The sequence below is a fragment of the Paroedura picta genome, chromosome 3, assembly GCF_049243985.1.
Source record: "Paroedura picta isolate Pp20150507F chromosome 3, Ppicta_v3.0, whole genome shotgun sequence".
NCBI classification, from domain to species: Eukaryota; Metazoa; Chordata; class Lepidosauria; order Squamata; family Gekkonidae; genus Paroedura; species Paroedura picta.
In genome coordinates, this window is record NC_135371.1 from 159,125,365 (window position 1) to 159,148,390 (window position 23,026).

A 23,026-nucleotide genomic window follows, 5' to 3' on the forward strand; every position below is an offset into this window, starting at 1 on the left:
CTTCTCTCGGCCCCGGGAGCACCTCGCCGTGGCAAGGCTGCTCCCGGGGCCAAGAGAACACCGTTTTTGTCTTCGGGGAGGGTTGGGGGGCGGGAACCGGCCTTCTCTTGGCCCCGGGATCGGCCTCGCTGTGGTGAGGCTGCTCACGGGCTGAGAGAAGACCGGCTCCTAGCGCCCATTTTATTCAATAATAAAATGGGCTTTATTTCTAGTATGCAAATAAATATAAAACCAGCTCCCCATCTCCTCATCCTACCACACGGTGCCTGCAAGGCCCCATATGCAAATAACAACAAAAAAATTAAAATATACCTCCCACCACTCAAGACAGCCCTGACACCCAACAGAAGACCCACTGGGCAAACGTACCCCAGCCACAGGGGAAGAAGCAGCACTGCTGGGGCAGTGGCAGCCAGCTCCGTGTGGCCACCGCATGCCACAGTCCCTCCGAGGGGCTCTCGAGGTGCCCTGGTTGGGAAACCCTGGCACAGACTACTTTTGAACGAGTCCGTTTCTGCCAGTCTCAGCAAGGTATAAAGAACTACATCATGTACTAAAAGCTAAAAGCTCCACTCCTGCCCATTAGCAACCTTGTTTGTTCCAACCTCGAAATTGGTGCCACAGAATCAATTCACATCTCATTTGTTGGCTGGGACTTCAAGCCAGGCTTCCTGGCAACAGAAGACCGTATGCTTTGTCACCGTCTCTCGGCTTCCATCATACCCACCTTAAAACAAAACAGCCCCACGTGTTTGAGAGCCCCATGAATGGAGGAGGATCCAATCCACATGCAAGCACTACGTCAGACCCCTGATCCGTCAATGTCAGTGTGGGCTACTCCAACCAGGGGCCGCTTCCCTGCCTCACCTGCTGACCGTTCTTATCTGCAGGTGCCGAAGCCTGAACATCTGCCAAGCATCTGCCATTGAGCCACCTTCCCTCCTCCCTAGGAGAATGCAGGTAACAGGGGCAGTCAAACCGCGGCCCTCCAGATGTCCATGGACTACAATTCCCATGAGCCCCTGCCAGCGAATGCTGGCAGGGGCTCATGGGAATTGTAGTCCATGGACATCTGGAGGGCCGCAGTTTGACTACCCCCCCCCCCCCCGTTCTGTTTTCCTTCCATCCCTTTTTCAAGATCCGATTGCAGGACCTGGTTGAAATGAGAGTGAGACTCTCTGTCCCGGCCACATCATGTCTCACGCTGCATGGAGTGGCAGGAGTCGATGCAAGCATTGCAATGCAATCACTCAAGCCTCGGCTCTGGAGCGGAGGCAGCCAAACAGTGACTCTCCCGCTGTTCATTCTGTCATGGGCTCATGGGAATTGTAGTCCGTGGATAGCTGGACAGCCACAGTCTGGCCTCTACTGTGATATATCAACATAACAGTCAACTTTGGAACTGTTCCAGTGAAAGACCTGGCAGATTTCCTAGCCTCATCCTATACTTTTGCTCTTCTAAGTTTTCTCTTCTCTAAGTTTGCTTTTCTAAGTTTTCAGGAATGAGGCAAGAGATGGGGGGTCTTCAATTACCCTCAGGTTTCACTAATTAAAATCTTGTTCATCTCTAAGGTGATACTGGATTAGAATCTAGTTCTTCTAAGGCCAACAGGGGCAGCATGGCTATCTTTGAGGAATGAAACTCATTGAGCCAGAGAAAGAATGGATTTCTGAAACGCCAGTGCCCAGTACAACCGTGGAAACGATCCTTGCGGAGACAGGGGCTGTGCACTCAGAATAAACATCTCGGAAACTGATGGAACGGGATCTGGGGCACAGAGGCTGACACGAGAACGAAAACTCACTAGATTTTGGATGTGTCCAAAGACTCCCATTTATTTCCCTCTGAAATGAAAGCTTCTGAATCCCGATTATACAAAGTCCCCAGGCAGGTTTGGCCTGGATGTGTTGAGATGTCTCTGCATTTGTGCAGAATCGGGATCTGTGCTAGGAGACAGACTGTGGCCCTCCTTTTGTGTTTGTAGTTCCTGCCTCAGGTACAGCTACGAAACGATCCATCCCGAAGGGGCAGCTGTCGTCCAGGGGACAGAGACTTGAGATATCCCAACAATGCCAGATGATTCAAGCCGAGCGGAAAGAATCCGCGCTCCTCAAGCCAGACGGAGAGTTCAGTCATGTTTCTGATGGGAAACTGTCCGGCTGCTCAGACTGCCGGCGAGGGAGACAGGCCTGGGCGGTGTCAAGGGCTAGGCCAGCCTGCCGAGAGTCACAGTTCCGAAAACAACGGCTGCTCCCGAGTGCTTCGGCTGCCCAGAGGCACGAGGGGACTTTGCGGGGAACTAAAAGAGGGGAACGGACCGTTCTCGAAGAAGAAGGGGATGTGGCTGACCTTTCCAGTTGACCAGCACTAAAAGAAAGACAAAGGGAAAATGCCACACTGGTCAAAGGTTCTGCTGCTTGCCTCCACCCTGGTTCACTTCTATGAGCCCGCTTGCTTGGCCTGACATTTCACGTTTCACTGGCACTGGGCACTGATTCTATTGAACTTGTCTGCAGCTTCAAGGCAATAACTCCCCAGCAGGAAAGGAAGGGGGCCAAAAGAAAATTACTATCATTAAAAAAACATAAATGCAAGTGAATGTATTAAAGAGCTCCAAAACCATAACAGAGGAAGTTGCCACCGTGTCTCTGTATGAATTGCTGTTCTGGGAGAACTGGGTTCTAAGTTCTCTCTGCTGGTGGAAAGGGCCATCTAATTGCAGCTGAATTAAGGTGACCCTGTAGGATTTTCAAGGCAAGAGACTTCAGAGGCGGTTTGCCTTTGGTATTCCTTAGAGGTGTCCCATCTAAAGACTAACCAGGGCTGACAGACGTGAGTGGCAGATTACGTCAGGAGGTTGCCCGGTGCATCTCTGTATGAGTCGCTGCTTTGTGAGTACAGGAAGCTAATGCTGGATCATTAACATAAAGAAATACAGGGCCTTGTTCTCTGATGGATAATAATGTGCATTCTTATGCGCTCCAGATGAACACTCTTTCTAGCCTCAATGAATGCAGTGTGCTTTCAGACAAATTCAGATTAAAAACATGGATAATTGATCAGAAGTTTGAGGGAGGACATAAGGACTAGAAGCTTAATTTAAAAAAAAAAGAAACATTGAGGTTTTCACATTGCTGATCAGTTCAGAGGAGAATCACAGAAGATACAAACCAGTTCAGAGCAGAATCACAGAAGTTACATACTACACATATGGCTAGCAGGCAACCCACCTGAGCTAATGATCAATTTGACCTGAGCAGCCCCCCCCTCCTCCCCGACCTAAGATATGGCAAGCAGGGAGATCCATCAACTGTTTCTAGCCTCAGCACCTCTGGACTACCAACAGGGAACTGTGCTGACTTCACAGCCAATGCTGATCTTGTGGTCATTCCGATGGGCTAACATGGGCTGAAGCTCTTCTCTCAGTTAAAGCACAACCTGCCTGTGGAATGATCGGCTGTCCTGAGCCCTCCTCAATGACCCACTTTCTATGAGGTTTGTGCCCTGTGATTTCTGTCCAGCTGCTATTTAGACCAGTGGGCAACTGATGCCTTGGCCTCTATCAAGGGCAGCTGTAAGCTCCTGCTGGCACTGGCCCAGACCCCTCGAAATCCTCTGCAGCTGGAGGCGATACTCACCACTGTCAGAATGGCTCCTTTCTTAAAGCGGGGGTGGAAAGCCACCAGCTGAGGCTGAGAACCAACCTCACCCTGGATGAAACCGCTGGAAGGAGGAAGACAGAAAGACATTCTCAGTGCAAGGGACACACACCTAGAGGCTTTGGGAATTTTGGGGCCGAGTTGTGCAAGCAACATCACCAATGTCATTTTTCAGGTTTGGGTACACTGCCCCCCCCTCCAAAAAAAATCATATTTCCTGATGTTCCCAAATCCCAATACTAGCATGGTGTTTGGGTTTGATAAATATTCCAGAATGACGTATTTCGGTGGTCCCCAACTACCGGGCCGTGGCCCGGTGTCAGGCCGTGAAGGCCCTGGCACTGGGCCGCGACTCCGTGCCGGGCATGCGCGTTTGCACCATGCGCAGCCGCAAACACACATTCGCAGTACTCCCGCGCATGTGTGCATGCGCGGCCGGGTTGCGCATGCGCATTTGCGCCATGCGCGGCTGCAAACACACATGCACACATGTGCCGCGCATAGCACAAACGCCCTGTTCCATTTCAGAATCCACATGGCCCCAGTGCCCTCTGAAGCAAAACAAAGATGCAGCAGAAGAAACCTCATGGGGGAAACAAACCCACTTCATGGGTGCTACTGCTGCCACCATGAGAGAGCCCTGATATTACTGCTCTGTGAGAACAGCACTATCAGGACTGTGATGAATGATCCCAAGATTAGAAGCCTCTGCTCTTAACTACTACACCACACTGGCTCTCTGAATAACGACATTTATGCATCTTTCACTTTTTATCATAGCTGAAAGAGCAAGACAGAAAGATTTTTTACTTCAAGAACTTGGTTGGCTCCCAGTTGAATTCCGGATTAAGCTTAAGGTTTTGGTAATCACCTTTAATGCCATACACCCAGTGTATCTGAGAGATCGCCTCCCTGCCTATACCCCCCAAAGAGTCTTACGCTCTGCCACCTCCAACTGGCTACGGATCTCTGGCCCTAAAGAGGCATGTCAGGCCTCAACAAGGGCCAGGGCCTTTTCAGTCCTGGCCCCCACTTGGTGGAATGAGCTCCCCGAAGAGATCAGGGCCTTGCCAGAACTTCCACAATTCCGCAGGGCCTGCAAAAAGGAGCGCTTCCACCAGGCATTTGGTGGGGCCGACTGACCCGTAACATCTACAGGTGCCCCCCACTGAGGGATTGTCGAGTTATTGTTGAAGTGCCGTTCTAATTGTTCCCAATTGATATGTTGTTGTTATTGTTATATTGATTTTTGATATTGATTTTGAGAGTGTGAATGTTCAAAAATGTTTTATGTAAACCGCCCAGAGCTGTAGGGAAGGGCGGTATAAAAATATAAATATAAATAAATAAATAAAAAATAAATATTCTGTGACTGGTTGGACTTTGTCAAAATCACCCCCTCCCCAACACCATCTGCGGGGAGGCAACAATGCAGGGCAAGAAAAGAGACGGGGCCTCTGGAAGTCTGGGACCCATTTCCAGCTTCTGAGCAGCCAAACGGCCAAAGCTGCGTCAATACAAACCATGGCAAGAGTTCAAATACGGGGCTGTTCCGGGTTCGAAACACTGCAATGATGGTCCTCTGGTTGGAAGAGCCTGCCGGACAAGAGGGGGGAAACAGGGGTAGGGGAATCAAAAGATGTCCATTCAGATAGGCCATGGGCAAGAGAGAGAAGAAGAGAACTGGGGTTTGTACCCCGCTTTTAACTATCTAGAGTCTCAAAGTGGCTTCCAATCGCCCTCCTACAACAGACACCTATGAGGCAGGTGAGGCTGCGAGAGCTCTGAGAGGAAGTGAGACTGGCCCAAGGTCACCCAGCTGCCTGCATGTGGAGGAGGAGCAGGGAATCATACCCAGTTCTCCAGATTAGAGACCGCAGCACCTGGTTGCTCTCAAGGAGAGAAAGAAGCAACCGCTCAGTTCAGTAGAAATCTAGGGGAATGAATGGCTAATGCCTGCAAGAAAGGCAGGCTTGTAAGGATTTTAAACAAGTAGCCTTTTCCTTCCTTCTGAATGAATGGAGAGTAGTTACAAAGGGGTCCCAAAAGCAAAATAAAAGTAATTACAATGGAAAGTCAACTATGGGCCAAACTAGATGTTATGGCAGCTACAAGTCCAACTGGGGCTCCCTGACCCATTTTGCAGACAGATATATCAGGGAATTAACACCCCAAGTACTCTGGGGCCCAGTGCAGCTCAGGAGCCCTCTGGGGAGGGGTGGGGGGAGAAAGACTCAGTCTACCCACTTTGCGCACTTCCAGGAGGAGGTGCTATCAGGGCAAATAGGCTTTCCCTTTGACCATTTCAGCTGGGGAAAACAGTGCAGTGTGTGTGTGTGTGTGGGGCAGGGGGGTCTGAATCTCCTCCTCCTTCTCCTGCAACATGTTCTTGAACTAAATCAAGCTTCTGAGAACATCAGTCATGTTGTCTGGCCCTCAGAAAGGATTTTGGGAGTGAAGAGTGAACACAGCCCTATGCGCGAATGCCAGGGTTCTCTGGCTTCCTGCATCCCGCAGGGTTCTTTTCCTGCCACATGGCCTCATCATCCCATTTGAGGCTAACAAAGGCTCCCATAATGTATTAGAGCTTCGAGAAGGACCGTCAGATTAGGAATCCAATTAAAAAAACCTTTGAACAACAAAGATGTGCCCTGGACCTTTGTCTCTGAAGCCCCGGCTTTCAAGAGGATCACAGAATGCTTTAAAATGCAGATTAGGGAAGAGTTATTTTAAGCCCCCCAAGCAGAGGCTGTTTCCTGCTTTTCTGCTCCCAACCCGCAGTGCTGTGACAGCTCTTCGGCAGCGTTGGGTAAAACGAAACGGCCGAATTTCAAGGGACTTTCCGGACTTGGCTATACACAAGACAAAAGCACAAAATATACCTTGTCAAGTAAGGTGTGCAACCCCCCTTCAGCAGAGGGGCTGATCCTGACCTGGCTGCAGCTTGTATGTATTTTAAAGAGAGCCAAGCACCAAGGAAAACCAATCACATGCAGTCTTTGCATGGCAAGACACGCATTTACTGTGCTCAAGTGGGCAGGCCACAAAATAAAGTGAGGATCTGTCCCAATGTTCGGGGGGGGGCAAGGAAGCGGAAGAAAAACCCACACCGTGATGTTTTGCTCGATCCACAGCTCCAAACGATCAGGTCTGTATCAAAATGTATTTGAAGGCTGGAGAGCCGGGTTCAATTCTGAACTCCCCCACATGCAGCCAGCTGGATGATCTTGGGCTTGCCACGGCACTGATAAAACTGTTCTGACCGAGCAGGAAAATCAGGGCTCTCTCAGCCTCACCCACCCCACAGGGTGTCTGTTGTGGGGAGAGGAAAGGGAAGGCGACTGTAAGCTGCTTTGAGACTTCCTTCGGGTAGAGAAAAACAGCATTTAAGAACCAACTCTTCTTCTTAAGGAAAGTGAATTCTGCCCAATGGATTCCACTGGCCATGAAGCACTGCCCTCTCCTTGATCAGGGGGCATCCCAGCATCCTCAAGCTCCATCCTTAGAAGCCCCTTACATATGTTCAAGCCTCTTCCTGGGAGTTCTAAGGATCAGAATCTTGCAAAAGATGATATGCCAAGGCTGGGATTCATAGGGCCAGGCATTCGGAACGGGACTCTGAACTTTTGTTCACTACCCCGCCTACCCGCTCTATCTTTACTGACATTTCTAAGATTTTTACCTCTGATCACAGCTGCAAGCCTCTCACCAGTGGGATCCCAGACCATGGAATGCACTTCCCCTCCAATCCTGGAAATGCAAGGAGACAGTGTGAGAGCCATGGCCGGCCAGGGATATTCCTGGTGGGCTTGAGAGACCGGCATTCAAGCCTCAGCCGTTACAGGAACAGCAGACTTGGCAAGAATGTCACTCACAAACACCTACACACAGAATGACTCCTAATAGTGAAGGGTCAATCACAAATAGCAGTTCGACCAGGCCACTTACGGACAAAACGGGTTCTCCATCTACTCAAGGGGTTTCCTTGAGTATGCAGAAAAATACAACTATGCAAATTAACCGAAGGAAAAAGAGCTCCACCTCAGCTGGGCTGAGCATACTCAGGAAGTCCAGAACACTAAGGGTAGCTGAGAGTTCAAAGGACAACTGGGGGGGGGGGAGAGACAGCTCAAGCTTTGAAATCTTACGACTCTCCTAAAGGGGGCAGTCTTCTAAATTGTTTCCCCTCCTGTAACTCCTTGAGGGCTTGTTGCTTGTAAAGGCTACCTACACATGTTAAAAGATACAGCCACAAACTTAAAAACAAACCAGGCAGAGTTTGACATCTTGTAAACTTCAGCTTGTGCTCTTCCCTCCATCCTCTTTTTAAAACAAGCCTTTAGCTCAGGGATAATCAAACTGCGTCCCTCCGGATGTCCATGGACTACAATTCCCATGAGCCCCTGCCAGCGACTGCTGGCAGGGGCTCATGGGAATTGTAGTCCATGGACATCTGGAGGGACGCAGTTTGACTACGCCTGCTTTAGCCCTTGAGACTGCACAGGTAAGCTGGAAAGAGTATCGATCATGCTTGGAGGAAACTCCAAACGATGTTATTTTTGGTTTTAACTTAAAATGCTTTTAACTGTTCTTGTAAGCCACCTTGAACCACGAGGAAAGACGGGATATAAATGCTGAATAAATAAATGCACAAACCAAAGGGGAGACCTTCTGATCACTTGGGGGGGGGGGAAATCCCAATTTAGGAAGCCCCCCTCGCTCCCTCCTGAGACTGTACCAAGCACTGGTCATATCTGCTAGCTGACCTTTGCAGCCTTAAGGACTAGAATCTTGCCTTTCAAAATTGATGTCAAGATTGCTGGGGGGGGGGGCTGTAGCCAGCAGCTGCCATTAACAGGGCGCTTGTGCTATGGCCCCACGGAATACTGTTGCACACACACAAACAGACTTGCCCGTGACCCCGTTTGTCTCACCTCTCCTCCCCATAAGGAGTATCGAATTTGGTTTCTGACAGATCCGCCACAATAGAAGCCGTTTTCGATCCGCCAACCCGCCCCTGCTGCTCACCTGAAAAGCAGGAAGACAGGAGACCGGCTTTGAAAGGAAACAGAGAAGAAAGTGCCGGCTGGGGGAAATGAACGGTATGAGCAGGATGGTTAGCTATTCTTTGTGGGTACCCAAACCAAGGAAGTCTCGGGCCTGAAATTGAAGAGGGGGGCATACTTGTGGTAAGCGCTAAGTAGGGTAGAGTCTTACAGCTGCAAAAAGGGCTCGGAGGAAATAACAACTGTATAATGTCTTCGCTAGCTGGGTGGCCTCAGGAGAGGCATGCCCTCCCTCCTCTTATCACATCTCAGGGGGCTGCTCTGAGGGTACAAGCAACGCCAGGCGGGCCAGCTAGCCTGAGCTCCAGGGAGGAAGGGTGAGTGACAAAATGGCATGCCAACAGAGAACTCTAAGGCTGCAAGAGGATCAGACAGTCAAAACCACGGGATTCTGTTCTGCTGTGTCTCTGTCTTAGGCATTACTGGAACGGTGGTCTCCCTGGTGGTCTCAAGAGCCCACAAAATAACCAGCATCCCCACCCCCTGGACTTCTCAGACCTCAGTCTGTCTCCGATCTGGGCCTGTTCACCCCTCCCTGGGCAACCTGGTGGGTTGCGGCTCCCCGTGGCTCGTCATATTGATGCCAAACTTAATGCAGACATCCCATCGGCATGGCCCACTGCATCTCCTGAGAACTCCTGAGCTCACCCAATCCGCTAGCCTCAGCTTTCTTGGCAGCTGGGATTACCAGCGCACGCCACCACACCCAGTTCAGATCACAATCGACATGCCACAAGCAGGGAGCCACAGAAGGTTCAAACAGGCAGCATGACACACCATCGCACAAATGCCAAAAGGTGTGCATACTCAGGCACATGCATGCATGCTCTGAAGTCAGACACTACTTTTTAGTTCTGCAACTTGTTGCACTTACTTCTGGGTCTGTTTAAATGGCTTTAAACGGAACTGTTTTAAATTGATTTTTAACCTGTATGTCACCTTGAACACCTTTGGATGGAAGGGGGGGAGGGTTGACAGCCTAAACAAACAATTCAAATTTCACTCTCTCTCACACACACACACACACAGGGAGATAAGAAGCTGCAAAAGTTCTTTTCCAATCCCTACAGGGATTCTGACCAATTCCAGCAGGATTAAGAATCTGGAAGTGGGCTTTGAATTTAGCCTACTGGAAGCTTTTTGCCTTATCCCATTTTCCTGTTTCCCTAAGAGGCTGGGCTTGCCTAACTGTACTTAAAGCTCCGAATTCCATGCCAAATAAAACTCAGTTCTACAATCCGTGTAACTTTCCACTAATCTGCTTGCCTCACATTTTTTCCGCTTTGGGTGGCAGAATAAGCAATGCAAAATCCGCAGCTCTGAACAAGTAAAATAACAGAGTCAGGAGCCACCCTATGGGCTGGCGCTCTCCTACAAAGCTTGCTCCTCCTTCCCCACCCCTGTTTCCTGAAACATTTCCCCTTGCGTTGCCCATACACACACACAAGCACACCATCACAGCTTTAAGGACTACCAGCGTTTCTCATGTTTTTCACCATTGAGAAACACCTGAAATGTTTTTCAGGCTCCAAGAAACCCCAGAAGTGGTGCGATCATGCAGAATATGGTTGGGAAGCAGAGCTGTGGACACGCCCACCCAGGGCCCCTCCCCTTTCCACTCCCATCAGGTCCAATGGGGGGGTTGACATGACCATATACGGCCATACCACCTGATTAAATGTTTGTTGTTGTTAGGTGCAAAGTTGTGCTCGACCCATCGCGACCCCATGGACAATGATCCTCCAGGCCTTCCTGTCCTCTACCATTCCCTGGAGTCCATTTAAGCTTGCACCTACTGCTTCAGTGACTCCATCCAGCCACCTCATTCTCTGTTGTCCCCTTCTTCTTTTGCCCTCGATCGCTCCCAGCATTAGGCTCTTCTCCAGGGATTCCTTCCTTCTCATGAGGTGACCAAAGTACTTGAGTTTCATCTTCAGGATCTGGCCTTCTAAGGAGCAGTCAGGGCTGATCTCCTCTAGGACAGACCGGTTTGTTCACCTTGCAGTCCAAGGGACTCGCAAGTGTCTTCTTCAGCACCAGAGTTCAAAAGCCTCAATTCTTTGACGCTCGGCATTCCTTATGTTTAACACATTTTAAAAATATATTGCAAATTAATTAACTCCCACCCATTTGGGAAACCCTTCAAGAGCAGTCACAAAACCCCGATTGAGAAAACCTGGACTAGACAATCGCTTTTCTAAAAACCGTGTCTGTTCGCTCCATGTTCAAAACCAACTTTGTTTCATTGGTGCCTGCCAACTCCACGCCGCCCCACAAATCTCGCCATGCCTCGCCCACACTCACCGCTGTACTCCAAGAAAGACAAGGAATAAATCACCGATTCCCCCTGGACTGTGAAGAGCAAGCGGCTGCCATCTGGACTCCAGCACCCTGTCTGGGAAGGGAGACCACAGGTGCTCTTTTCTGACAAGCAAGCCCAAAGAACTGGAACTGTGGACTTCATAGACCTTTGCGGCAAGCTTTTTAAAGGGCTGCAAATGGCACCTGGCTGGGCCTAGGAATTGGGGGTGGGGGGAGATGTCAGGGACAGACTCATAAGTCCTGACGCTGGGACAGAGGAGGTAGGGACAGTGAGACAGATGAATCATGTTCCAAAGTAACAGGTCTTGAACAGAGCCCATGTAGTCGAGGGGCAGAGGAGGAGCTGGACAAACATCTGCCAGACAAGTGTTCAAATCCCAGGAAAGGCACCATCTTTCTCTGGGCCGATCTGGGCAAACCAGACAACGGCTGGGCCTGAATTATCCTCTGATCAGTGCAAAACAATGGCCTACTCTGTAGATCCTTCAAAGGAAGGACCAGATAAATGAACGTGACACACTTTTTATCTAATGGAGACAGGGGGACTATAAATCTCACCTTAAGTTTTTTAAAAATCTAGCAAAAAACAAAGAGTGTACATCTACTTTTACTTTTGCTCAGGCATCCTCCCAGAATGCATCTCTCCCTTTCAATAAGCTTTCTCCCACAGTGCTCTGCAACCTACCCGGCAGGGACCCTTGATAGTCGGCCACTTCTCGCAAGTCCACATTTGAACCTCCCAGACCCTGCAAGAAGAGGACACAAGAATGTCGGGGGAAAGGAAGACTGCTCTGGGCGGAATTAGACAGAATTAGATGTTTTAAAAGGAACTGCGGAAGCGAATGGCACTCCTCAGTGAACGGCTCTCAGTGGGAACAGTGGGTTGGGATCTGGGAGGGCCAGGTTCAAGTCATGCACTCTCAGCCTAACCCACCTCACATGGATGTTGTGAGGATAAAATGAAGGACGGGTAAATCATGAGCTCCCTAAAGGAGAGATGGGATAAAGGTAAAGGTATCCCCTGTGCAAGCACCGGGTCATGTCTGACCCTTGGGGTGACGCCCTCCAGCATTTTCATGGCAGACTCATTACGGGGTGGTTTGCCAGTGCCTTCCCCAGTCATTACCGTTTACCCCCCAGCAGCAAGCTGGGTACTCATTTCACCGACCTCGGAAGGATGGAAGGCTGAGTCAACCTTGAGCCGGCTGCTGGGATTGAACTCCCAGCCTCATGGGCAGAGCTTTCAGACTGCATGTCTGCTGCCTTACCAGTCTGCGCCACAAGAGGCTCATTTTATCCCAGTGATGGGATAAAAACACTCAAATAAAGAAACACGATATTGTGGATCACTCACAACAGAAGGTCTATGAGGCTCCTAAACCTGTCCTCTACTCACCTGAAGACGGCTGAAGGTGTGGCTGCTAGCACTTTGCTGCCATCAGGTGACCAAGACAGGTACGTGACCCCGCCTCCTCCAAACCACTGCAGCTGGACACAGTTTTCGGTGGATACGTCCCACACCTAAAGTGATTTATGACAAAGGAGGGAAGTAGAGGAGTGGCTGGAAAGATGCAGATTTCCATCGCAAACCTGAGACTGAGAGAACCCCCCCCTCCAGTGCTTTCAGGCTTCGTGCTACCTGCTTGAAGGCCCTGTGGCCAAGATGGCAAGAGACCAAAGAGTACCAAGGCAGCTGTTCATATTTCTCCAAGGTTCTGTTTTTGCCTGTGTCTAAGTCTTGGCATTCTGGTGAAGACTGATTAAGATTAAAGCATCTAAAAGCAGATGCCCAAGGATGGTGCTTTGTCCAGCTGGCCTCTGGGAATCATGGCCTTTGTTCTGACCCAACATTGGGGATCTGCCCAAGATACCAATGGAATCAGAAGGAATTCAGTGGGTAGGCGTGCCCTCTTTCAGCCTAACCTCCCCCACAGGCAAAAGGAGGAGGAGATCAGAATGATGTAAACTGCTTTGGGCGTCCCAGCTGGAGAAAAGGTGGGATATCTTTCCATGTAATAAAACATGTACCGTGCCCCCCCCCCCCGATGACTCACTCCTTAAAACAGGAGGCGATTGGGCTTGAGTTGGGGAGCGACAACTCCCTCCCTCCCCCACCCCAAGACAAAAATAACCCACATCTCACCAGCATGGCAGTATCGACGGGCGATGCTGACAGAAGCAACCCTCCGCTGGGTGCCCACGCCAGACTGGTAACTGGGCAGTGCCCGGGGTGGCTGAGCACCTGGGCGCAACCAGATGAAGGCCTGCAGGGGCAAGAGACAAAATCTTTCCACCGGGAACAGGAAGACCACAACTTCTGAGGCACTCCAACATAGGACTCTGTGTATGTTCTGAACACTGAATGTCAATGTCCAGTGCAGAATGCAATTGCCTGAGCATACCCACTCTCCTGGCACACACCTGTAGGCAGACATGCGCTCATAGGTAGAAAGATAAACAACATGCTCAGTGCTGGGAGAAAGAGTAGAACTTTCAGAGCCTGCAAGGGCTACGTCCTTCCATCCACAGCTGGCAGAAACTGTATAAGAACTAGATGTGCATTTGTTTCTTAGTATAAGTCATATTGAGGATTCTTTTGTATACAGAATAAAAGAAGAGTGCAGTGGTACCTTAAAATATTGGCATAAGTTTTGTAAGTCAGAGGCATGTGTATCTGAGGAAGTCAGCTTTGGATCATTTAAAAAAATATTTTATTATTAGACTTACAGAACCGCCCCTCTCAGCCCAGCCGCCTCGGGGAGGTATACATCATGTTAAAATGATATACAATAAACAGTTAAAACACCATAAAATATACAGTAGAATTGCCACTGCTTTCTTACTAATTGCCTCTCCTGCATTTAATTTTTTTAATGCATTGTTGTTGTTAGGTGCGAAGTCGTGTCTGACCCATCGCGACCCCGTGGACAATGATCCTCCAGGCCTTCCTGTCCTCCACCATTCCCCGGAGGCCATTTAAGTTCGCACCGATTGCTTCAGTGACTCCATCCAGCCACCTCATTCTCTTTCTTTTAATGTAGTGGTCCCCAACCTTTTTATCACCGGGGACCACTCAACGCTTGACAATTTTACTGAGGCCCGGTGGGGGGGGGGGGGTAGTTTACTCCTCTATTCTCAACCACTGCCCTAACTCTCTCTGATCGCTATGGTAATGTTTAAACATCCCTTCAGAATAAGATACAGACATGCCACAACAATGAATATAAGGAACATTTTATTTTCATGGAAATTTTAACTCATGACAATGACAAATCAATGGGAACCCTGAGCTTGTTTCTCTGCAACAAGATAGTCCCATCTGGGAGTGATGGGAGACAATGACACCCGAAGTGTGTTGTAAAGCGGGTCGGGTTGCGCATGCACGTTTGCGCCATGCGCGGCCGCAAACGCTTGTGCGCGGGAGTGCCGTGCATGCATGGCATGTGCGGCCGGGCGATCGCCCTTCCCGCCGCCACTGGTCTGCAGCCTAGAAAAGGTTGTGGACCACTGTTGTAAAGGGCCGGGGGGGGGGGATGAAGTAAAGGGCTGGGGGGGGGGAGGCATCCTTCGCGGCCCACTTCCAATTAGTCGACGGACCACATATGGTCGGTAGCCCACAGGTTGGGGATCGCTATTTTAATGCATACTTCTTTTAATGCATACCAGAATGCAGATATTACAAGGGAAAGAGTGTGGGGGTGAGGGCAGTTTTTAGATATCGTCAGCAGCCTGGCCTCAACCAAATGCCTGGTGGGAAAGCTCAGTCTTGTAGGCCATGTGGAACTGGGTAAGCTCATTCCAACAGGGAGGGGCCAGGTCTGAAAAGGCCCTGGCCCTGGTGAAAGCCAGGCATATCTCTCATGAAAACTGTATGCTGGGGATAAATTTTGCTAGTCCTCAAGGTGCCACCAGACTTTGATTTATTTTACTGCAGCAGACTAATGCCCATCTGGAATTTTTCACGACCATAACTGTAAGAATGAGGCTAGGAAAAGGGGAGAAAAAGAAAAGGGAAGCAGCCTCTCCCAAAACTAAGACAGTCCCTCATAATCTCAAGAACCCCAAGACTAGCAGGCTTCCCTAAAGTTCAAATTGTAACATGAAAGAACAAATGTGCCAGTGAGATTCAATGTGGACTACAGCCGCTGAGTAAATAGCAGCAAGGTTTGCAATGAGGGGCTACTTACCGGGTGGAAAGGGAAGTGGGGTCCAGATGCCAGAGCAGGACACAGCTGTGGCAGGCCACTGCGAGGATGGATGCGCATAGAGGCTTCCAAGCCAGCGAAGCCACATTCCTCTGTAATCGATGCTTCAAGATTGGGATTGTTGCACTGGAGAAGACAAACATGATCGATATAACCACAGAAGCAGAATCCAAAGCCTCATCCCAGTTAGGACACAAGCAAAGGTGCATGACATCAAGTCACCATCAGCAACCGGGGCGTGAGTGCTCTTGCTTCACAAGGTTTCTGTGTGAGTTTCACAAGCACAAGTTTTTGAACAAGGAATTCTCATGTCTACACCTAATACTCTAGAAACAGACCACAGGCTAGGAAGAACACCAGATATGAAGCCAGAGAAACAGCTGAGTGGCAGGGAGCAACTTGCTCTGAAGTTTAAAGGGACTGCACAAGACAGCCTGAAATGGATGAGTGGCGGGAAACACCTCCCCACTACTCAGCTGTTTTTGCAGCTTTTGCAGGGAACAGAACGCAGGGCTTTAAAGGGACTCAAGAGTCCCATTAAACCCCTGCTTTCTACTCCATCCATGAACCACCACGAATGCCACCCACTTCTTTAAAAGTTTGTGGAAGTTCATGATAGTAGACCCATCATGAATTCTATTTGCAAACCATGAACAGGGCAAAATTAGTGATGACTTTTATTTTATGGTTTGGTTCATGGCCATCCCTAAACACAATTGCTGCTGCTTCTCAAAGTGGCCTACCTAATTTCATTCCAGGACCAAAGGGTCTAGGCGGTACCCTGATAATTGAACTAAAGCAACATCCTTTTGTCACGTATAAAGTCATTAAGTTCAACTTTCATTAAGGGAAAGGAAAAGAAATCATGCAATCCATTTCTTTGTGTGTACTAGAAAAGCATTCAAGGGGGGAAAAAATCAATGCCCATGCTTCTCTTGGTCGAATGCTCTAGAAATCTGTCTTGTGTATATATATAAAAAAAGTGCGGTGAGTATAGTTGATTCACTCTTAGCTTAGTCCTTTTTTAGCCTCTCTCATTGTGCAAGCAACCATCCTACTGTAGGGGGCCCTGGAACCTGAGGAGGCCCTAAAAGGGCCTTGGCCAACAAAGGTTGAGAATGGCTGCTCTAGAGCAGGGGTAGTCAAACTGCGGCCCTCCAGATGTCCATGGACTACAATTCCCAGAAGCCCCTGCCAGCATTCGCTGGCAGGGGCTTCTGGGAATTGTGGTCCATGGACATCTGGAGGGCCGCAGTTTGACTACCCCTGCTCTAGAGGATGAAGCTCATGGGGAATCAGAGTTTCTTGAATCCCTGTCCCCTGCCACGAAACAAGCAGATAGGCCACTGACTTCACGTAACCTCAACAGAAGCTCTTTAGGCCAAGTCCATATGTTGGAAGAACATTTCTTACCTGTTGGCATTGTAAACACGAATGGCGTCATCCAGCAGGGCCACGGCAAACTTGCTGGTGTGGGGGTGCCAGGCAAAGGCTCGGATTGAGCAACCCGCCCTGGATGATTACAATTGGGAAAACGTTCAGAGAAAAAGCATGTTTTGTTTACGCCAGAGTTAGGAACCTAAAAGGTTGAGCAGCAGCAGAATAGGTATAAGTCTAAAAACTGTAGAAGCCTCTCTGTGCCTAAGTATATTCTCATGAGTCTTATGGAATGAACATTCTACAAGGGGGACACTTTGAAGAATAAATATTCTAACTGGGGAGCTCCAAGAGATATATTTGGATACTTTTCATTAGTATGGGAGCCTCTCCATTCATACTGTTTACCACCTTATAATCCCCATTACATCACAGGAGTGCATTTAAATACTAGACCACTGAAGAAGGCCCCAAGGGGGGTTGAAACATGTTTAGTTACTTGGTGAATTAGCCATGTGTTTGGGATTTGTGCAAAAGAACATGATATACATTGATGCTTTTAAGTTTTATATATGCACATGTATTGTAATAAATATTTGGATTTTAATGTTTTATACTTATACCTCTTCGGCTGCTGCTCAACCTTTTAGGGTCTTAACCTGTGCACACAGGTTGGGTTACTCTGTTCCCTCTTTTGTTGTTTCACTGTTTATGACAGAATCAAGGATTCTAATCACAAATGCAGAACTAACGGGTGGTAAAACATTCCAGGGTTGCTAATTCCAAGAAGATTTCTGCCTCCCTGCATATCTGCTTTTTAAGGATTACTCCAGGGACGACTTGAGAGTAATGCCCATATGGCACGTTCCTGGCACTCAGGTGGTATAATTGCAGGTGATGCAACAGAACATGTGTGCCAAGACTTGCCTGCCCTGAGCAGACAGAACTTACCAATCCACAGCCTGGGAGAATTCGGCTATCATATCTTCACTTGGCAACTTTGGAGAGAACAGAAAAACAAGGGGGGGAGATTAGTACTTTGGCTACAGTCTCCTGTAATTTCCGCAGGTTTTCAAAACTGGGCTTCAAGCGAGCCACGTGCTGACGTCAGGGCAGAGTGAGAATCAGAAGAGCCTAGTGATCCATCTAGTCCAGGGGTAGTCAAACTGCGGCCCTCCAGATGTCCATGGACTACAATTCCCACGAGCCCCTGCCAGCGAATGCTGGCAGGGGCTCTTGGGAATTGTAGTCCATGGACATCTGGAGGGCCGCAGTTTGACTACCCCTGATCTAGTCTAACAGTACAGTTTGCACAGCAGCCAACCAGTCACCTTGGAAAGCTCAACTAACAGGTGTAGAATGTGGAAGGCCCCTTTAGCCATCACGGTTAGCAGCCATGGCTAGACCTAATCCCCCTGCATCTGTCTAACCCCCTTTTAAATCCTCCTGTGCCCATGGGCCATCACTACATTCACTGGCAGTGTAGCCCATAATTTAATTACTCACTGAGTCTTTTTGTCTGCCCTGAATCTACTGCCCATCAACTTCACTGGGTGCCCTTGAGTTCTAGCATTAAGAGAGAAACAGTTACTTCTGCTCATTTTCTTCACCAAAGATGTGACATTATAAACATCTATCCTGTCCCCCTTTAGCAGTCTCCTGACTAAACTGAAGACTCTTTAGTCTTTTCTTGCCTCTTAAGAAAGGTGCTTCACCCTCATAATCCTCTTGGTTGCCTTCTTCTGCACTTTTTCCAGCTCTTAGTGCTAGGGAGGTGACAACTGAGTGGGGGAGATTCTCTCCATGAAAACCCACCAACAGAATTCAGAGAGGACTCAGTGGGTATAGCTGCCACTCCAGCCACACTCCCAGCCTGGACTGTCACACCCGCCTTCTATCAGCCATCAGGCCAATGATGCTCGAACCTCACCGACAAATGGGGAAAGAAGGAGCTGTGGAGGGAGGAGACCCAGCGACAGACAGCGAGCGTACAGCGCGATCCTGCCTTCAGCCATCGGACGGCTGCAAGGAAACAGAGGACACAATCAGGCAAGTGTTTTTCTCTGTTTGCCTATAGTCTCTTGAGTCACTTGCCTATAGTCACTTGAGAATTAAAGGAGGATTCCAGGAAACAAAACAGTGCAATAAGACAGCCAATGAACAATGCCATAATGTGGTTCCCCTCACTACAGTCATCCATCTATCTATGTACACTGACTCTCTCTCTCTCTCTCTTGCCTCTTTCTTTTCAAAGAGAACGATCTTCTGGCATAATGCTAGTTCATTCATTAGTCCAGTGGCTGCCAACCTGTTCTTTAAAGAGAGCTACTTTGCCGCCAGCCTTGTAACACGTTACCAAGTTTTCTTCTGCCCTAGAAACAGGCCACAGGCTAGGAAGGTGTGAAGCTATCAACTCAGCAGCACAAAGAAAAATTGTGTGAAATAAACACTTAAAAAATAAAAAACAACCTACAGCCAATCTTCTCTCAGCTTTTTCCTGAGTTTTGTAGGGCAGGGGTAGTCAACCTGTGGTCCTCCAGATGTTCATGGACTACAATTGCCATGAGCCCCTGCCAGCATTTGGGAATTGTAGTCCATGAACATCTGGAGGACCACAGGTTGACTACCCCTGTTGTAGGGGATGCACAAGCTACCCTCGAGCAACTGGAGCAGCCAGTTGCAGCCTCCTGAACAAGGGTATTTTCTCTGTCTGAAGCAACATAATGGAATTCAGATGTTTCAAGGCGGAAGTAAACAATATAAACAACACGGGGCTGCCTCCCAAAATGCTATCTTGTTGAGGTTTTCCCAACACGGAACTTGTATTACAGGCTGGTATCGGAACGTACAACGGTGATGTCAAGGCACAACCTACGTTTTACTCCGTGTTAAGAAGGAGACCCAAAGCTGCCGCTTGGGTGGTAAAACGGTGATGCAGCTCACCAGGTGATCTTGGGCCGATTGCATGCCATCAGCCCAACCCACCTCACATAGTTGTTGTGAAGATAAAACGAGGAAGAGAGAACAGTGAACACCACTCTGAGTTCCTTAGAAGAGTGGGATACCAATTTAATAGACAAGAGATGGAAAAGTGTGGGGAGGGAAGCATTCAAAGAGGACTGTGAAGTTGTGCCTTTGAGGATTAATACCTTTAAACCAGTGCTCTGGGGGGAAAGTGCAACTAGTACTAAAGGATGCGAGAGCTGCTGAGACATCCCATAAACAAAGTGAGGGTCCCCAGAACTCTCAACATTACCTAGTTGCTTTGCAGAGTCCGTCCAAGATGGCTCACCCAGTCCCTGATTCAACTGCTGCTCCTCCTCCTCTGCGTTCGCAAGCTCTTCCAGCACTCCTGCTACCCCGACATCACGCCTAGGAGAGGAGGAAATTCTGTGATTCTCTGGCTCATCAAAGTCACCCTTCTGCACACCCTATATGCCTATTTCCACTGCATTAGGCCCTCTGGGTATTCTCCAGTTTTCTTTCCAACAGCTCTCCAGCTGCCAGAAAGAAAAGCTCAAGAGGCAATGCAAGCTTGATTTGAAAGGCTCAGAGGCCACCCCTTCTTTCCTGTGTGATGCAGATCCCGGTTTCGACATACAAATCTTCCCTCCCATCTCACCTGGCCCTAAACTCACCAGGCACCGATGCACCTCTTCCACAGCATCTCCTGATGATGAATGAAGGCCGGCTTAGTGCTATGTTCCAGTCGACTGTGGGCTTTCAGGTTTTCCTTGGGGATGGTCAGGGTGGGCAAGTCCTCCACCTATACAGCCAGGAAAAAAGCCAACAGTAGATGGGGAAAATGGAATACCTATTTTGTACAAGAGAACCGGGAGGCATCCAGAGAAGAAAAGGGTTTATCTACTTTTTTATTTGAGGAGCGCACATGCATGGTGGGCCCTGTGCGCTGTGCAAGTGAAGAAATTAGAACTTAGTGTGGAATTTCACATCAGAAAATAAACATGTTTAAATTTTAATACAAATCATGTTTCTAGCAGCTCATCAGAGGTCAAAGGCAGTATGCAAGGAAAGCATAGAGCATTCTCGACTAGACTGCCCCCTGGGGTTTGCATTGCTCCCCTCATTACATCTCCTACACATAAGGATCTCTGTAATAAGGATTATCTAAAATAGAATAATAGACCGGCAATTTATCTGTAATATTGAGACACCTCTTGTCTTTACTGATGAACATCTGAGCAATTTTACACCAGTACTGGATGATAGGACTTGATATTTCTAGCAATGGGCTACACACGGGTTTTGCTATTGTGATTATTATGAGACATACGCACAAAGGGCAGATTTCTTGGGCCTTCTGTTTTATAGTGTTCAATCAGGTGGGGGGAAACACCATTCATTTTTCCTTGCTTTCCACAGAACAGCCTCTCCAAGGAACATAAACACTCTCTCCTCTCTCACAACTGGCTAGTGGAACCACAAGCAAGACTTAGATGGGATTCTTCCTGGAAACAACAGTAGTTGCTTACCTGTGCCTGAATAGGATGTGGAAGCTTCTCATTGCTGTGCCCAGAAACCAGCGCATTATTATATTCATAGAGGGTGATGTCTCTTGGAGGTGGCAGGGGTGGGAAGAGTGCTAGGGAACACATTCTAGTGGCAGGAGAGATCTGAGAAGAAATGGTAGAGTTTGTCAACCTGGGCCATGCTACAGAAGCAAACAGGTAAAATGAGCTTGCATTCTGAAATCTAAGCCTGAAGGAGTAACAGAACTCCCATTCCAAAATTTTACCATGGCACTCTAACTTGGAATGTGTGTATATATACGCATCTATTATATGTAACTTTAAGTTTAAAAAATGAAACTAGGGCAAGGAGAAAAGAATCTGACACCTTTCTCTTTGTCTGGTGTGCATGCCTTCAATTTGCGGGAGACAATGTATCAAAACTAGATCCACCCTGCAGCCTGGAAGTGTGGTGTATTTATTATGTACATTACGACCTTTTTGCCTCTCTGATATTTGTATTTTGTGGTTCGGACTCATGAGATGGACTCCCTGTTTGTTCTACATCTGTGTTAGAACTGCAGATGGCAGGACCCGTTATGCTTAGGGTTACCAGCTCGGGGTTGGGAAATTCCTGGAGATTTTGGGCATGCAGCCTGGGGAAGGGGGGTGGGTAAAGTAGGGACTTCAGCTGTGTATAAATGCCATCGAGTCCTCCCTCCAAGTGGCAATTTTCTCGAGGGGTAATGATTTCTGTCGCCTGTAGATCTCTTGTAATTCTGGGAGCTCTCCAGGCTCCAGCTGGAAGTTGGCAAATTGGCAATGCTGCTTGTGCGCACCCTTCTGGCTGACCAGAACACCCTGAGCGAGTCCCTGCAAGCCAAAAGGATCATCCGAGAAACAGCCCGCCTCGTTCAACCATCTGATCCTCGTGCATGCGCGCATCTGGCTCCCATTGACTTCAATGGACCAGAACCCCAGCCAGCGTGAGCACCGCCAGACGTTTCCCGGAGGACCTCCGCTAAAAGGCCCAGGGCGGAGCAGCAGCCGCTTCGCCAGCCCTCGGCTCCAGCCACCCGCACTCACCCTGGCTGCGAAGCTCGGCCGGCTCCGCTTTTCAGTTTCCAAGAAAGGGACCCGTCCAGCGGCGCCACTTTGGCTTTTCCCGGGCGCCGGGTACCGAGTGAGGCCAAACCCGTGCAAGAAGCGAAACGCCTCGACCTGCCGCCCGATTCGCGCAGCCTCAGAGGCCGCCTCCCTGGAGGCGCGAGCTCGTGCAAACTATCGGTCGCGCTGCTCCTAGAGCGGCTCGCTTGCAGGGAAACAGGAACTTGGCTCTGCGGCAGCTTCTTAAAGGGCTGGTGCCTGATTTCAGCGACCCGCTGTGGGGAAGCGGGTCCTGCTAAATTCTATGGGACTTATTCCTAGATCGCTGTATAGCAAGAGCCATACAGCGTGGCTCTGTGCTTGCTCAGCCAGAAAACAAGGCTCCCCGAATTCGGGGTAGGGAATAGGGGTGCCAGCCTCCAGGTGGCACCTGGGGATCCTCTGGAATTAGGCCAGATTTTGTTTGTTTGTTTATATTTCTATACCGCCCATTTCTTTGCAGCTCTGGGCGGTTTACACAGAACATTATAAGTTACATGAAACATTTGTTGTTATGTGCGAAGTCGTGTCCGACCCATCGCGACCCCATGGACAATGATCCTCCAGGCCTTCCTGTCCTCTACCATTCCCCGGAGTCCATTTAAGTTTGCACCTACTGCTTCAGTGACTCCATCCAGCCATCTCATTCTCTGTCGCCCCCTTCTTCTTTTGCCCTCGATCGCTCCCAGCATTAGGCTCTTCTCCAGGGAGTCCTTCCTTCTCATGAGGTGGCCAAAGTATTTGAGTTTCATCTTCAGGATCTGGCCTTCTAAGGAGCAGT

At 49.0% G+C, this 23,026-nt stretch overlaps 1 protein-coding gene across 1 annotated transcript; it reads right to left on the bottom strand.

Moving 5' to 3' along the window:
* Positions 1-1,794: 1,794 nt before the first annotated feature.
* AAAS (aladin WD repeat nucleoporin) lies at positions 1,795-22,389 on the bottom strand. Its single transcript, XM_077328986.1, has 17 exons — positions 22,186-22,389; positions 21,124-21,264; positions 20,269-20,396; positions 19,887-20,002; positions 18,561-18,652; positions 17,582-17,628; positions 16,667-16,765; positions 15,236-15,379; positions 13,192-13,312; positions 12,445-12,569; positions 11,734-11,794; positions 11,031-11,121; positions 8,595-8,688; positions 7,343-7,410; positions 5,184-5,256; positions 3,640-3,724; positions 1,795-2,368 (listed from the first exon to the last, which is right to left on the bottom strand). Exons 2-17 carry the CDS (start codon positions 21,244-21,246, stop codon positions 2,228-2,230), a joined length of 1,608 nt encoding a protein of 535 aa, XP_077185101.1. The 5' UTR covers positions 21,247-21,264; positions 22,186-22,389; the 3' UTR covers positions 1,795-2,227.
* Positions 22,390-23,026: the final 637 nt, after the last annotated feature.